Consider the following 17,653-nt stretch of genomic DNA (forward strand, 5'->3'; position numbering starts at 1 on the left):
CTTCTACAACATAAATTTTTGAATCTCTGGCCTCAGAAGGACTTAGTAAATCATGAAGTGCTGGCTGGTCATTGAATTTCCCTTGCTCTTTTGTAAACATTACAGTATTATTGGCAACCTTTGGCTCTATCCTTCAAATTTAAGGCATATGTAGTGGATGCCTGTGCTAATTCAAGTAACATGGTTAACATCTTGTCCTGGCTTGAGACTGAGGAAATATGGACACATCTTAAATCCAGTGGAATTTTATGTCTTAAAGCACATAGCACTTGCTAAAACTGCTTCCTTCAAGCACAGGATTTGCTTCACACTACTCTCTAGGAAGTCAGTAGTGTTTAAAATAAACTTCTGCAAAAATATTCTGTTGGATCACAGCTTAGGATGGTAAAATACAAGTATGGGTTTTCCAATCTCTTGAAGAAGTTGAATGCTTGTTACGGCAGGAGCCTGAGCAAAGCAATGGTGGTGTTTTCCCATTGCAACCCCACCACATCTTGGTTCCCCCTCTCTAGGAGGGTTTCTCCTAGCCACACTCATTGACATCTCAGGATCCTGTGACATTGTGCCCCATCCACTAAAAATCTAAGTGGAAGCTCTACAAAACAAGTAATGCTTTGCTAACCTGCATTGACAGAGGAACAAAAAAGCTTAGAGTTTGTTGGTGTGTCTTGTTTCTTTTAAAGAATCTTTCTTGCATCTTAGTAATTGTTTGTTTTTAATTAGTCCACAAAGTTTATCTGTTGTGCCTTTGAACAGAACACACACATGCAGAGCTTATTTTTCCTATTGGCTTAAGACTGCTAGTTTTGACACCTTTGTAATAAATCTGTTGGCTAGATGCAAAGCTTTGGGCTTGGCAAGTCTTTAGGAAATCAAGAGGGGAGGTAGCAATACTTGAAAGAGCAGTTCCAAAGGCTATAGATTAACAGGAATCATTTCCAACTGAGCTAACCTATTTAAAAGTAGCAAATACATGAAAAGGAAAGCTGGTTAGAGTGAATTACCAAAGAAGTGTTACTTCTGGTGAAGTGAATTTCAGCACAAAAATCCATCTTTCTAAATGTCTCTAATATTTATTCCCCAGCCCTGAAGGATCAAATATACTCCATGGGGATACTATGCAATCCCTATCACCTACTGTTTCCTACTGTCTGGTTCCATACCTTCAGAATTGCAAAGCCAATTTGAAAAAATAAAAATAAAAATGTCTTATGGTGAAACCAGATGGGATGAATATTTATGACCAACATTGTAGTGCTTGTATTACCAGGCCCAATTAAGCTTTAAAGTTTGTAACAAGTGGGCATCTTCATGGGGTAATTCAGAATATATATCTGGGGGACTACTCTTAGCAATGAGAACATTTCCCTTAAGGGCTTGAATTCTTGGATGCTGCTGGAGTATCATTATCCTTACAGATGTCAAGCTGAAAAAATTTGGGGCCTAAATAGCACTGCAGAAACTAAGTACATCTGGTTTTTTTGGAGCCTTCAGAGACAGATAAATGTCATTAATTAAATTCTTCATATACTCAGTGGAAGGAGGAAAGCTCCTAGGCAGACTTCTTGTTCTGTCTTCTAAGCAACTCCTCCTACACTATCTTTCCCCCGCCGTCTCTTAACGACATTTAGCTGGCTCTGAAGGCTCCAACCCCCCCCCCCCCTTTTTTTTTTTTCCTGAAAATCAGTTATTACCACTTTTTCATATTCCTTCTCATAATCTTCAATATTTTGAAAAACATTTTCATGGTATTCTATTTCCCTCCAAAGGAAAATTTTGGAAAATCTTCAAATATTTTGGAAACATCTGTATTGTTCAGTGTAGTTGGATGAAATTAGTGTATCCTGTCTCCCTTTCACCTGCCTAACTGGAGCATGTGGGATCATAGGATCAAAGTCAATATAAGGATACCTACCTTTTGAGTAGGATTATTCAAATTTTAAGTGGCTCCATACAGTACTTTTCTTTCTCCAGTAACTAAAAAGAATTTGGGCATGTGCGCTCATGTCTTGGAGTCTTGGAAACCTCTATTAAAAAAAAAAAAAATGTTTTTTTAAAAATGTCTTTTATGGAGATGAATTGATATTTCCATAACAGAGATTATTAAAATAACATGAGTGGTTTCTACTGGAATGCATATCTTTGTGTAATGTATAAATAAAACAAAGAACACAGTATTTACATCCCTGGAACCTCTGATGAATATAGTTTTTCTCTTTTGAGAAATCTATCCTGAATGTTCCTTATTATTTCTGAGTTTGAAAACAATTCTTGAAGAACCACTGATTGCAAAAATTTGCATTACAGAGAACAAAAAATCACATGATATAACATATGTTTCACAGCATTTCAGTTCTTGAACTGTTCTGAGAACACTGCAAATGTATTTAGGCATAATCAGAAAATTTCAATCACTCGTTCTAATAAATGATTACTGGAGCTACTTATGAAAAGACTGTCCTTCACTTTGCAGCCTGTGTTACAATGGCTCTTATTTGTTTAATAATTTAGTCTCTTTATATTATTTTTATTAGAATGACGTGGGAGGTCAGCGGAGCCTAATAAACAAATGGACTACTTTTCTGAAAGCCAGGCTAGTGTGTTCAATACCTGGTCCTGAGGGAGCCGACACACATTTTGATGAGCTACGTAAGTTGATTTATCTTTAATAGCTTATTTTGTCATCAGATTTGCTTGTTCTTCTTTTTTTCTTATTATTCTTTACAGAAGTACCACATCTTATTCTGATTTTACTAATTATCCAAGCAGTACTGACAGTATCTAAGAAGAGTGATTTTTGTAAGCAATCTGAGAGGAACAAACTCCTATATGTTATCCAGACTCTACCCTTAGAGAAGTGTATTGCCTACCTGGGGTCCTGGTCAGGAATACTTCTAGGAAACCTTCCAGTCTGATTCACCTCTCTGGTTATTATCCTTTATTGATAGTTCAGGTCAGAAGTGACGAAGTCAGTGAGAAAGGACTGAGAAATGTCAAGAGGGACTTCGAAACATTGGAGTGGTTAGTTGATGGAGCAGGAGTACAGGTGGTGTTCTCCTCTATCCCCTCAGTGGTAGTGAGGGTTACTGAGAGGACTGAGAAAACCCATCTCATAAATATGTGTCTGAGAGGTTGATGCAATTGCAGGATTATGTATTTGTTTGTTTGTTTGTTTATTTAAAACATGGGACAGTTTACTTGGCACCTGGTCTGATATCTTCAGATGGGTCTCACCTGTCTCACAGGGGGAAATGGATCCAAGCCCAAGAGCTGGCTGTGGTGATTCCCAGGGGTTGCTATTGGGGGTTGTTTTGTTCAGTTTCTTCATTGATGACCTGGACAAAAGGATTGAGTGCAACCTCTGTAAGTTTGCAGATGACATCAAGTTGGCTGGAAGTGTCAATTTGCCTGAGGGTAGGAAAGCCCTACAGAGGGATCTGGGCAGGCTGGATCATTGTGCTGAGGCTAATAGGATGAAGTTCAACAAGACCAAGTGCTGGGCCCTGCACTTTGGCCACAACAAACACATGCAGTGCTACAGGCTTGGGGCGGAGTGGCTGGAAGACTGCATGGAAGAAAAGGACATGGGGCTGCTGGTTGATGCTCTGTTAAATGTGATGCAGCAGTGTGCCCAGATTGCCAAGAAGACCAACGGCATCTTGGATTGTATCAGAAACAGTGTTGCCAGCAGAAGCAAGGAAGTGATCATTCCTCTGTACTCAGCTCTGGTGAGGCTGCACCTTGAGTACTGTGTTTAGTTTTGGGGCCTCTCGCTACAAGAAAGACATGGAGGCCCTGGAGAGCATCCAGAGAAGGGCAATAAAGCTGTGAGAGGTCTGGAGCATGTCTTATGAGGAGCAGCTGAGGGAACTGAGGTGATTTAGTCTAGAGAAGTGGATGCTCAGGGGAGACCTTATTGGTCTCTACATCTACCCAAAGGGAGGTTGAGGTGAGGTGGGGTCAGCCTCTTCTCCCACATGACTAGTGATAGAACTAGAGAGAATGGCTTCACGTTGCGCCAGGGGAGATTCAGGGTAGATGATAGGAAAAACTTCTCTGAAAGAGTGGTCAGGTGCTGGAATGGGCTGCCCAGAGAGGGGGTTGAGTCACTGTCCTTGGTGGTGTTCAAGGAATGTTTAGATACTGTATTAAAAGACATAGCTCAGTTGGGAGTTATTGGTGGTAGATGGATGGTTGGACTGGATGATCATGGAGGTCTTTTTCAACCTTGCTGATTCTATGATTTTATGATTCCATCTCTATCTTTTACCCGAAATCATTGATTATAACTTGAATTAATCTTATCAGAGTTATGGTGTTTATAACTCCCTAAGCTGGAAAGTAAAAATCCGGTTTTGTCTGAAAACAGGCTATCTGCAAAGGGACAAATGACAGATTATCAGCACAAATTCACTCAGCAGAAATTAGACAAAAGTAACCTATTTTTACAAATATCAAAATTGTAAGTGATAAATGCAGAAATGTTCAATGTTTGTTTAATAATAATAATTTAAAAATCACAATATTTTCCCATTACAGAAGATATATTCTTACTTTCTACAAGAGATGAGAGAAACCCTCTTGTATATGGAGTCTTCACTACAACAAGGTATGTCTTAGGATCATGTTTGCCTTTGGAAATAAATACAGGAGGTCTTAATCAGGGATGTATTAATTAATTAAACCTATTAAAATAATTAAACCTCTCAGCTATGATCTTGAGGTACTTTAAGTAGAATTTTCATAAATGAAATAAATAATTATTTTGTCTTTGAAACTTTTGAATTAAATGCACTTAAGGACTAGGTATGCAATTCACAGTGGAATTACAAAGAAAAATTGCCAATGACTCCTCAATTAAGAGGCAACCACTATACTGGTTCCACAGCATATAACCAAATAAAATATTTACAATTGAATGAATTGCAACACAATGACATAATCATAATAGTTTATAAATGACACATGGAACCTACTGAACACTAGAAAAATAACAGTCTATCAAATGCTCCCAAAAGCTAACAATACCAGGTATTGTCTGAGCAAAGCTGTCCACGTTGTCTGCTATTTAGCACCACTTATATTAACTCTCAGGTGTAGGATTGATCGAAAACCCTTCAGACTCAGTGGAATTACTGAATTGATTCACCAGATGAGATGTGCTCTGAAAATGAGCTTACAGTATGCTTATCAGCCTGTCTTCTTCTCAGCTCTGTCTTCAAGGGCTCTGCAGTTTGTGTGTACAGCATGGCAGATATCAGAGCTGTTTTCAATGGCCCTTATGCTCACAAAGAGAGTGCGGATCATCGATGGGTGCAATATGAAGGTCGTATCCCATATCCCAGACCTGGTACCGTAAGTGTCTCCTTAATTACACACTTCTATCTTTACCCAAAGACAATCATACTTTTCTGTCCTCCATGGACTTTCAATTTATATTTTCCACTCAGGCAGGATGTTTCAAATTACCCTCACAACACTGTCTCTTCTGTTGAGAGCTCAGACTTCTACCTACCCTTTTTCAATTTATGTATATAAATATGCATTTTCCACTTCTCTGACATAACATTGTGTCCAGACCATTTCCTGATTTTCTCTCGTATTGTGGTCTCCTGTGGTCCAGCTCTATTTCTATCTGTTGGAATCACCTCTGAGGTGCCAACACTTCATAAAAAGCCAAATCCATGCTTTTATGGAGTATTAAATTATGATTAGGTATTTAATTTGGAATCTTGTATTTCTGTTATCTCTGTTAAAATCCCTTGATTTTAAAATTTCTTGAGATATGGTCATTGATTCTATTCTGTATGCTTATACATGTGTTCTGTTTTAATATAAAATAAGGAGTTAGTTGCTGCAGACTTTATGTGATGGAATAAACGTGATAGGAAGAAAAGTGAAGTTTAATATCTGGAAATACTTCTAAATCTGTGCTACCGTAGATGCAGTGATTAAGCCAAAACAAAGAAGAGAATGTTGAAAGAATTTAGTGAAGAACACTTATTGTACTTTTGTCTTAGTATTAAATTTGGAAAAGCACAGGCATACATTGCTGATGAAGAGGAAAGCAGTATTTCCAGAAAATGCATTTATATTTAAAGTGTCAGCAAAACTTAGAGCAACTCTTGGTACATACAATTTGGAAGAGCAGTGGTTTAGCAGTAAAACAGCTATGGGATAGTTTTCTTGGTTTAGTACTCATTCAACTAGTTAGTAGTAAGAAGCAAAACAAATACAGTCAAACTCTGAACTACTGAGGTTGGGATACTGCTGGTACCTTGCCTAGAGGCCATGTGAGTGTCTTTGCACTACTTCTCTGACAGCAGCATTACCATAACCATTGTTTGAAGTCCTATTATCTAACTTGTTTAGCTTTTCATTTCATTCTTTTCCTTATTTTTCTATGTTTTCTTCATTATCCTTCCAATAGATACAACTGCTTGGTCCATTCCCAATCTATCTATTGCACTTGGTTGTTCATAGCACAGGTGTGTGCTCTGTGCTCTGATTCTCTTCTCTCAGCTTCAGACTGGTGGGAAAAGAAGTCTTTCCATAAAGAGTAAGGCTGCTCCAGCAATTGATTCAAACCGCCTAGAATCTGCATTACTGGAGCAAATAAGATCCTAATTTAGATGCTTACGCATCTCTCTCTCATGCAGAATATATGGCACCCCCAGAAAAGAAAATTATATTTAATTCTTCTATTATTATTCTTTCAGCATGTGCAACTCCATTACTGGTTTAGAAGCGCAGATGCATTTAGTTTTAAGTACAAAAATGGTGCCAGTGAGAACAATAGCTGGTCCCATGGCATCTAAAGAGATTAAAATAACTCTCTTGAAAACCTTACAGTGCCCCATAAGGATGAACACTCAGCACAGATAGACAGGTCATAAGCTCATTGCATTTTTGAGTGTATTAGCCATCACATGGTTGAGCTGGGATTCGCAAGGAAGGAAATGTCATGCTGGAGCATGTCAGCGCTGATCTTTATCGCTGATTTGAATATCCATGCTCAACAAGTATTTTCAAAGTTGGAAAGTTTAAAGAAAATGGATATTTTCCGTAAGCCGCCCCTTAATTCTCTAACTGCTTCCCTTAAGCACTTGATAACAGCTATGAGAAAATGGTCTCATAAAAATCCTTAGGAACTTTGGATTTCTGTAGGAGTTTGTCTAACCACAAGCTGAGAAGGGGAGTGGATTTTGCTGAAACAAGATCTCTGAAGAAAGATATCTGTAATGTTACTATGTAGATAAGGTAAATTTATTACTTCATTTGTCTTAGTGAGCCGGCAGTCTCAGATTGAAACAAACTTCAGGTGTGGTGGTTTAAGATAGCATACCCAAAGAAAAATTAGATTCATGTCATTCATTTTGAAGTGAGCTAGGCCAAATGTCTGAATCTGAGCAGATTTAGGCTGAGATCTAAAAAAGCAACACAGTGGTTGAAGGAAAAGAAGCAGCATGCTATGTGCCCATGGAGTGCTGCAGTGTGTCTGAATGCAAAAGTGCTCTTTTGTAAAGATTAATTTCACCATTTCTTGCTAGCTATGGGGTGATTCAGGAATGCTTAGAACAAAGCCAGAGGGATAATCTGTCCATTTCTTAAAGTTACTGGAGCATTTTTGAAATTTAAGCTTTACTTAGTGCTATAGTGTTAGCTACAGCTTAGCATAGTCAGCATTGCCCCTATTTTCTATTTCTTGTATTTGAAGTTACTGGCAAAGTCTAAAAATGGCATTACTAGGAAATGCTTTTCCTTTGATGTTTTGCTTTGAGGGAAGAATTGACTTCCTTTCAGCATTCACACAGAAGCAGGAGACTGCTCACCCTAATTTAACTTCTGGCTCAGCTGCCTTTATCTCCCAAGTAAACAAAGCTGTTCACTATAGAGGCTGTGACCACTTTGATATTGAAATTTTGACAAAATGCTTCCTGCGGCAATTTGTGTCGGAGATAAACTCTCAACACAGCTGTGATGTCATACCTTGTTGGTGCTGAGCATCTTGCAGGTGATGCAGTGAGGTCTGCCTGCCCTCTGGTGTCTGCAGGACCCTGTCTATGCTGTCTGCTGCTCGGGTGCAGCACAACGTGCAGCTTTTCTCTCCAACTTCTCTTGGCAGTATTAAAGAGCACATGGATGTCATATAAATTTAGTGGAGACAAGGTTTGAAATCTCTTTCAATTTGGAAAAAAAATAAATTAAAAAAAACACACAGCAGGCAGCCCTGGTGTATAAAGGGCTGTTTGAAAATCAAGAGAGCTTTTGCTTTATCTTCCTGAGCAGTTTTAAAATTGGACTTGTGTATCTGCAGCTGTCCCCTGATAACAGTTCCAGTTTTCTTCCACTCTCTTAGGGTTTCACCAAGGAAATTATCCTTTGATAAAGGAATCATCAGGCACTTCCTGTAAAATGTGTTCCTGGATTCTCAAATAGAGTTTACATAATGTCTTCCCAGTCATAACAGAAGACATTTGAACAAGATTTTCAGTGAAGTGGGAGAAAAATAACTGTTTTAGTATATTTATATATCTGTGAATATTGCAGTATCAAAAGACCTCACGTTGCATATATCCTATTTGAAAATTAGAATCATAGAATCATAGAATCACCAAGGTTGGAAAAGACCTTCAAGATCATCCAGTCCAGCCGTTCACCTATTCCCAGTAGCTCCCACTAAACCATGTCCCTCAACACAAATTCTGATGGGATACATAGGAACCATTGTCATTTCATTAACATTGAACAAATGTCACTGTCATATCTTGAACAGAATCTCAGTGTTTAATGACACAGGTTAACAGTCTGCTCTACCACAGTGCCTAGGTATTTAATTGCAATTCAAGGAAACACTGAATACAGTGAGTCTGGATTTCTAACTAACTGATTTGCCAAAGATTCCCCTCAAAAAGATCTGAAGGAGCAAAGTAAGAATCTTGCATCTTACTGTAGTCTTAGCTACAAGAAGCATCCAGCACAGCAGCCATTGCTTTTCTTCATTTGTATTTTGTATCTTGCCTCTCCTCACTTCAGATCTGAATACTGAGATCCTGTTTTCTTTTAATTCTTTTAATATTTATTTGAATAAATTACTTGATTATTTCTTTTTATTCTCTTTTTTTTTTTTTAAGTTTCTGTATCCTCAGATCCTTCTGTGATCTTTCTCACTTTTTTTTTTTTTTTTTTTTCTCCCTTTCCTTAGTGAAACATCTTTGTTTTTGTTTTGTTTTGTTTTCTGCTAACCCAGTGCACAGGCTGATGGAGGTGTGTTGTTCATCCCACTGGGACTTGGCTGAGCCACTGAGAAATACTGGCTGGCAAAAGCTGTCCCTTGTCCTCATGTCTGGTTAGTTTTGCTGTTTTAATAAGAGAGTGCATAAAACATCGAGGGTTGCACAGGTTTCCCTTGTTATTTTTAGACTTATCTTCCTCTTTTACCTGATCTTTTATGGGATAGAATGCATTCTTTGCTTCTCCAATTCCTGTCTCCTTTGATCTCCCCACTGTAAATGGGGCTGCTTAATTAAGTGAAATGTTTCACTTTATGGGCTTATTTTCCTGAGAAAGCCTCCTCCACCTCCTCCTACATACCAACATGTTTTCTCGAACATGAGTCACCTCTCAATTCATCACAGCCTTTCAAAATGCTGCAAACTCAGTCACCTTTCCAGCTTGAGGAGGTCAGCAGAGAATTGCAGTGTGCCACCTGCAAAGTCAAGTTCACTCACTTAGCTGCCTCCTACAGTTACATACACATTAATGATTTCTTATGTCAGCCTTTGCTGTCCGCCACACAGGTGTGTTAAATGGAAGAGCAATATGAAGGTTCAATACAATCACTGCAGCAGGATAGAACAAATCACATACATCCACTGGAACACAGTCTCTGTGTAAATGTCTCTATTTACTGTGTAGCTCTGATCAGACTACAGAGAAGAAGCCACAGACTGTTTAGGACACTCAGAAACCAAGTTTTTTTCTTCAGAATGGCTGAGTCTATGACAGCATGTGAGTGCCTAAGCCCCAAGAGTCATTCCTTAGCTGCCATCTGTACCACAGAAAGTCCTAAACTACAAGTATCCAATTTTCTGAGGTAATTCTGGGCATCACACCAGTCCTCGGCATTACATTTTAGTCCCTCAGTCCTCAGACTCTGCATTTCTCACTGAACTTATAATAGATTCACAGACTCATAGAATGGCTTAGCTTGGAAGGGATGTTAAAGACCATAGTACCAAGGTTCCAATACTCCTGCCATGAATAGAGTTGCCAACTACCAGATCAGGCCGCCCAACCTGGCCTTGAACACCTCCAGGGATGGGACATATACAGTCTCTCCATACAGTCTGTGCCAGTGCATTATATGCACATAAAGCTCAATTTGTTCAAAACAGTAGTGACTAGCTGAAGGTAATTCAATTTCTCCACTTTTTGCTTGGTAACTATAGTAGAACTCATTTAAAGTTTGGAAGACTTTACCTGGAACTGCAGGAGAATGTTGACTACGTGGCTATATTAACTAATTACTGGTTAAATACTCATTCTCTGATAGCTAGAGCAAGAAGGAGTGTGTCAGTATTAATTCCTGGCTATGGTTAGTGCATTCCCTTAAAGGGAGGGTCTAATGCTCCGCAGAGCTTTTCAGTGGAAAAGAAATCTTCTCCCTTTCTGGTTAATGTCTGAGCAACATTCTTACTACTTTTGGCTAAGCTGAAACCAAATTATCCCATGAAAAATGAAACAACTTCAAGAGGAAGGACAGGGCTCCTCCTAGGGTGGCTTTGGTCTGTGTGTCTGAAACAGAGCTGATTGCTCCAGCATAAGAGACACCCAGGTGAAGGCATCCAGTTCTCCAAAATGAGAGAGATTTAAGAGCTGTTTCATTCCTTCAGATTTCACACTGGCTACTTCATATGTCCCCAAGAGAGTGCCTTACTGATGTGGTGCTTCTTTCCCCTTGTGAAATGCATCAAAATTGCAAGCCTGGACATTGCAAAATCCAACCAGCAGATGCCAACTTCACTCAGTGTTATCAAGTCCCTATTGTGCATATAATCTATGAGTGTTTTAAGCTCTTTGTGAAGTGGGTCCAATGCTCAATGTAACAAATGCCTTCTAAACTGAAGTTTTGACATGCTTAAAATTAAAATTCTTACAGCTCACAGGGAACTTCACTCTGTTTTGAAATTGTTAGCAGACAGCAGCATTGCTGAATTAAAGACATGCAATTAAATTAAAAGTAGAAGTATTTTTACATACCTTAAAGTTAGATTCCCAAATAATTGTCACAGTTTTAGTAGGTGTTAGATCCTTCAGCTCTTACTGACTTCACAGGCTGGTACTAAGCACTGTGCATTTTGGCAAATTTGACGTTTATTTAGGAGCCTAACTTCTGGCATCAGCTTTTGAAAATCCTGGCCAGGATTCCCACATAATGTTAACACTGTCACACTATACATCTTTGGAATTGTGTGAGATCCACACATCCAGCACTCTTCTAAGCTGAAAACTTAATGGGTGAAAAAGACAGAAAACCTTACATATGTGCAGCATGGAGTGTTTTATCTGAGAAAGATTTGCCGTACTTTACCACCTTCTGATTGTATTTGGATATAAATAAAAGGTGAATGAAATAAAAGGGAATGAAAAAGCATTTTTTTCAGATTATCTGGATTCAATCCAAGTGCATTATTGTCAAAGTGAGCTCTCTCCAAATGCACTGGAAAGCCTTTACATTACTACTGATTTGATTCTTTGAAAGTTTTGTGCCACAGTGTTTATACAGCAGTTGAATAGAGATGTCCATAGAACTTCAAACTCGGTGTCTATTTTGTTGATTTGTGTTTGTTTCTAATTTTTCATTTTTGAAAAATGAAGCAAAATGAAGCTATCGTTCATGAAAGTGAAAGCCTAAGCAACTTTTAAAAATTAATTAAATGGTGAATATATTTCTCACAAGATTCTTATCTAGCAGTACTGATTTTACTAATTTAATTTTTTTTTATGACATCTATCTAGACGAAAAGCATCAAATCTGAGCCAGTTGTTTAGATTTCTCTGTCAGAAGGAGAGACAGGCACTTCCTTTGTGCAGTTCAAACATACAAGACAAGAATCTAGGTCAGGTGAGAAGAATCCCACCCTGTTGCAAAAGCAGAAGATGAGATAGTACAATGGTATTGTAAGAACTTTTGTGGAGCCAGATTCTTTTGTAGTCCACATAAAGCAGCCCTGCCAACCTAATCCTGTGACATTTGATATAAATGCAAATCTCTTATTGTCTGCAGTAGGAGATGTCACATATCTGAGACAGCATCTGGTGCTGATGATGTGAATAAATGTGAACTGGGCAGAGAACACCACTATCACTATCACATGTGACGTGCAGCAGGATATGAACTCACATTTTCAGAGGTGAAAGGCTGCTTCACTCACCCATTTGGACGTGCAGCCTTTATCATCATGCATCCTATTGATTGCTATGAAAGGAAACATGAGCCCACAGGAATTGTTCTGTAATGATGGGTGGACACACAGCTTTAAACAGCTGCCTGAGGACTTTGCCAAAGGTTGGCCCAAATTAATTTTTCATTCCCTTGTTCCATCCATCGTGCCATGCAGTTACTGATGCCTCTGAAAATAGCACTCTTGGCCAGCATAACAGGATCACACCTGCCCAGCTGTTCTTGTTGGTCATGGTCTTTTAGGAGGTGATCCAAAGCCCACTAAAACGATTGGACAAAGTCCTACTGATTTGAGTGGATCTTTTGAGCAAATCCTTAGTCCTTATTTTACTGAACTGTTTATAGGCTGGCAAAAATTTCCCTGTATCATGCATGGTAGGGTTTAGGCCTTTGGGAATCCTTTAACAGCTTTGTAGTTTCGTACTGGTAGAGATTTTATCATAGTAGTTTGTAGTGGATGATGTCATTGCTCTCCTCTTCCTCTGTTGTTACATTTTTTGGCAAAAAATCTAGGGCATCTCTAAGATCCATGGGGCTACTCCCATTTTATAAATATAAATGAATTTCTGGGATTGAGCTGTCAATAGGATAGCAATCAGCAAAGTTCCAGAAGATATGGACTGTAATTCACAGCTCAGAGCATGAACCACAGAGAATGTAAGTATAAGGGAAAGCCAACCTGCAGTTCTCACTCAGGGGAAGTGTTACTGCATGGTTGGGGAAGCAAAGAAGAGTGAATTTCTTTCTCATCCTATATAGAACAGTCTGATGCATGATTTTATCCAAAGGCATTTAAAGAACATATGTTACTGTTAATTTCAACAAACTTCGAATCAGCTCCTGCAAAGATAAACGTGCTTTTCAAATCAATAGGATTTTGGAGGTCAGATTGTGACAGAAGGGGAAAAGACTCAGACCTGGATTGATCTAAAGATAAGGATAAATGCATATTTCTGAAGTAATACTTGTGCAACAGGAACACACATTATTTCTTTTCGTGTAGATACTGTGCTGTCTGAGTTGTGTCTCCTGTACCACAATTCACTTAATTTTTTTGTTTTTCTCAAGTCTAAAATCTACTTTTTCTTGTGGAGGGAACACTCTTTCTGTATTGTCTTGTGTCTTTTGCTATGTAATATGAGTTCATGTATGTCCTTGTGAATTTATTAAGCTGTTACTGCTATCTTCAAAAAACAAGCAGACTACAGCCCACCTCAAGGATATAACCTTGCAAAACCTTTAATTTCTGAAAGCACAGCAGGAAATGGAACATTGAAGATCACACTCAGCATTTCAGAGGGTGAAATTCTTATGGGAAAGCTATCATAAAACCTCTAGGGATAATTCACTACAACATATATTTCCAAATGAACTATCTTATCTTTTTTCAGTAGGACTTTCCTCTTTTCCTACATTGTACCTGTATTAAATTGCTTTTTTCAGGGGATGTCCTTTCAGCAAGAATCAGAGGATAATAATACAATCCCAACTTTGTTCTCTTGCCAGTTTTTTTCATAGCTATGCATTAAATTGTGTATTTGGAAAAATGACCTAATACATGATGGAATGTATCTCAATTTAACTTACTCACTGTCTGTGGATAAATTTTCAAAAGCTACTAGGTGATTCAGGATCCTAAACTCTACTTTCAATTTAAAAATATGGAGTTTTTATGAATATAGGGAGGCCTAATTGTTCTAGACTGAAATAGTGCTAAGCAAGTAGGTACTCTCACAGAATTTCTCATTTCTGTAGATAAGCATCAAAATCAGTCCACACAAGGTCTAGAAATAAGTTATAGTCTTTTAAATCACTCAAGCTGCATTCTTACTAAGTAAAGTCAGAGGACAAGTTAGGTTGGACATCAGGGGGAAATTCTTTACAGAGAGAGTGGTGAGGTACTGGAACAGGCTGCCCAGAGAGGTTGTGGATGTCCCGTCCCTGGAGGTGTTCAAGGCCAGGTTGGATGGGGCCCTGGGCAGCCTGGTTTAGCATTAAACGCGGAGGTTGGTGGCCCTGCATGTGGCAGGGGGGTTGGAGATTTATGATCCTTGAGGTCCCTTCCAACCCTGGCCATTATGTGATTCTGTGATTCTGTGACAAGTTCAAGCACAGACCTAATTCACCGTACTGCTTAAGGCTGGCATGGGCTTTACCACTAGCATCCTGCCCAGCAATGTCATGGCAGTTGAAACCTGAGGGAAGGAGTGGTCCAGGCTGGTCCTGAGCCTGAGAGAAAGCTTTGGCAATGGTGGCTGAAGTTGCATGGCTGTGAGAAGGGAGTTTGCCAGCAGTGAAGGAGGAACAGGCTCAGCCCTTGTCGCTGTATGTGCTGTTCTTAATAAAAAATATTTTGGATAATGTCAAATCTTACATACAGGAACAAATCCTAACCTCAAGCTCTTAACTTTCACCATAGATAGAATATGTATCAAGCTGGAGATTTGTAGGAATGAGTTATGAAGGAAGACTGTAGAGCAACTTCATTGCAAATCTTAACTTTCTCCCAGAGCAATACAGATATTATTACATTTCTTTCTTCACAGATTGTGTTATGGCTCCACCTGGCACAAAGTACAGGGATTGCTTTGTGTTAAAAAACAGCAGTCAGCAGTTCATATGTAAAATTGTGCAATCGATTGGATTGTCAACTTCTTATAATTACCTGTACTGCCACAGTAAAACATCTCGGTGCCGCTGCCTCCATATTAAAAAGAGAAGCTCTCTCAGACTCAGATTAGAGACAAAGTGTAAGGTGCTGGATGCAGACAGCCATGGAGAGGAAAGCAGACATAGTGCGTCATGAGCATGACTGACCTTGCAATTAAGTGTTGCTTGGTTTACTCCCCCCAAAAATGGTAGGGAGAAGTTTGAAGGTGACCTGGGAGACAGGTTTATGTGTTGTCTTCAAGCAGTAAATGTGAGAATGGTGCACAAAATGTGTATATATGCAAAAGAAACAGCTGAATTGATTAGGTAGTCAGTATGGGTCTAACAGAATTGGAAGCCAACTCTAGCAGTAAATGGGAGAGACTGGGGAAGTGTTCAGGGGTTTTCTCAGAGTAGAAGTATTCTGGACCCAAAAAGAGGGGGAGACTACCTTTTTCAAAACCATAGAAAAGGATGCTGCAGCAGTGAGTTTGCACAAGGGTTTCAGCTATGTGAATGAGTTAAAAAAGTCACTTCTGAGAAATAGTGAGCTGCAGGGGTCATCTGGCATCTAGAGAATCTGCCTTTATTATAAGAAAAATAAGTACGAGGTGTAGGATTTACAGTTCACCAGAAGCTTGATTACAAGCCTTATACAAGGTATTTTAGTTTAGAAAAAGGAGCAAAGCTAAAGCACTTGCAAGTGGATTTCTTCAACAGTAGCTCTGGGAATATTTCCTAAGAGAAATTAGGTGCTAGTTGAACGTGTGCTCCCAGCCCACAAGGCAGATGCTCAGTCTCAGTACCAGAAGCAGCCACCCATCTCCAGTCACGCCAGAGAGGGGAGATGGCAGCAGTATTTTGCTTATGCTTCTCTCTCTCATTTTTGTACCTGATTCTTCTCTTCTATTTCTATGCACAAATGAAATATTCTTTGATTTTGTTGAAGGAAATGCAGCAAGCAGTGAATACAGCCTGCACTTTGAATACTTGAGATTATCCCATGGTAGCCAGTGGAGGGCACTCTAGACTTGCTGTTGAAAGTCCTTTATATCGATCAGAGTAAAACTATTTTATTCAGCGCAGCAAATTTAACCTCACACAGATATTTGTGTCTGGAACTGGAGAGCTAGCCTGCGTGTTAGGTCATTCATTTCTCTCTTCACTCCAGATTTGATTTCCTTGTCTTGTAAAATATCCAAAGTGATAATACTCCCATGAGTGGGGCAGGGATTGAAGAGGTGAAATTCTTTGCAGATGTACCGATCTCATCATGAGAAGCTTTCTGCTTTATAGTGATTCTTTTGAAAAATGAGGTACATGTGACCAAATGCTGCTTTTGGTTGAGAAGAAACACTGAGCAACCTGATATCCGGTTGATTTTACAAGTGTTCTCACAGAAAACCTGATTACTGAAAGAATATAGATTGAGTCTGTAGCTTACAAAGAAGACCAAATTTCTAAAGCGGTCTATACCAATAGCATCTGTTATGCTATTATACACAGATAGTTCCTATTTTTTAAAAGAAAAAACATTATTTTCTTATATTATTAGATTGTTTATGATTGAATTTTGCTGTCTCAAATATATGATGAAAAAAAGGTTGAAATGCATCTTTGTGCATGGGTGGATGTAGTACTTGAATGCTAGTAATAAATATTCTTATTACCGAAGACAGTGTTGTGAGTATTAAGGCATGTCTTCACCTCTCCAGGAACACTGGTAGGTGAAGAAATAGAAAATACCTTGTATGTGCTTGTAAAAGCCATTTGATGATAGAATTCAAAAATTACACATAGTTTTTAAGTAGTTTGTGTTTGTAGACTTGTTAGTATTAGAAATATAAAATATTGGTATTTTATCCAACATTAAACATCTCTTATGCAGTCTTCTTTTCCTTACTGTCTTATAAAAGCAATCCATCTCCCCTCTAACTTATAGTTTATGCTATCAAAATGTCTGAGAGAAAGAACAAAAGAACTGCAGGAGTTTTTCTTCAAAGCTTGCATATATTTATCTGTAGGCAGGTTTTGGTGTGGGCATAAAACTAATAGAAACTGAATGTACCTACTTATAAATAGTAGCAGTAAAAATGGGTGAGATGAAACAAATTAGCAAGTTGTAGGTAGTTTTGAATGGAGAAGAGATGGGAGCAGGACTAAGGAAAACGAAGATAAAGGGGAAGCACTTTTGGAGAGAGAGAAAAATGAACAGAGAGAGAAGTGAGGAAGAAAATGGCCCTTTGAAGAACTGGGGAAGCACAGACTAGAAGCAAATGCTGAGCTGCCCAGTGTGCTTTCACACTTTCAAACACTAAGCTTGTTCAATTGTAAGTCAAATTTCCTTTCAACTAGATGTCACTGGGTATATAAAAAAAGCAAGTCTACAGTGACCAAAATCGTATTGTATGAAAATCAACTCACCTTACACTCTTATTTAAGCATCTAGAGAAGTGTCCTGCTTTTCAGGGTTTCTGAGGAGCTGGATAGAGCTCTCAAGATTTCAAAATGAATAGACAGCTTTCCTGTCTATTTTCT

At 38.7% G+C, this 17,653-nt stretch overlaps 1 protein-coding gene across 1 annotated transcript in view; it reads left to right on the forward strand.

Moving 5' to 3' along the window:
• SEMA3D (semaphorin 3D) overlaps positions 1–17,653 on the forward strand; it is a 96,012-nt gene that overhangs the window by 55,959 nt on the left and 22,400 nt on the right. The window contains exons 8-10 of the mRNA XM_042872729.1: positions 2,535–2,649; positions 4,540–4,609; positions 5,211–5,355. Coding sequence (XP_042728663.1) covers positions 2,535–2,649; positions 4,540–4,609; positions 5,211–5,355 — 330 coding nt within the window. The remainder of the gene's footprint in view (positions 1–2,534; positions 2,650–4,539; positions 4,610–5,210; positions 5,356–17,653) is intronic.

The sequence above is a fragment of the Lagopus leucura genome, unplaced genomic scaffold (genome assembly GCF_019238085.1).
Source record: "Lagopus leucura isolate 7727_CA_CO unplaced genomic scaffold, USGS_WTPT01 Super-Scaffold_100008, whole genome shotgun sequence".
In the NCBI taxonomy this organism is placed as follows: domain Eukaryota; kingdom Metazoa; phylum Chordata; class Aves; order Galliformes; family Phasianidae; genus Lagopus; species Lagopus leucura.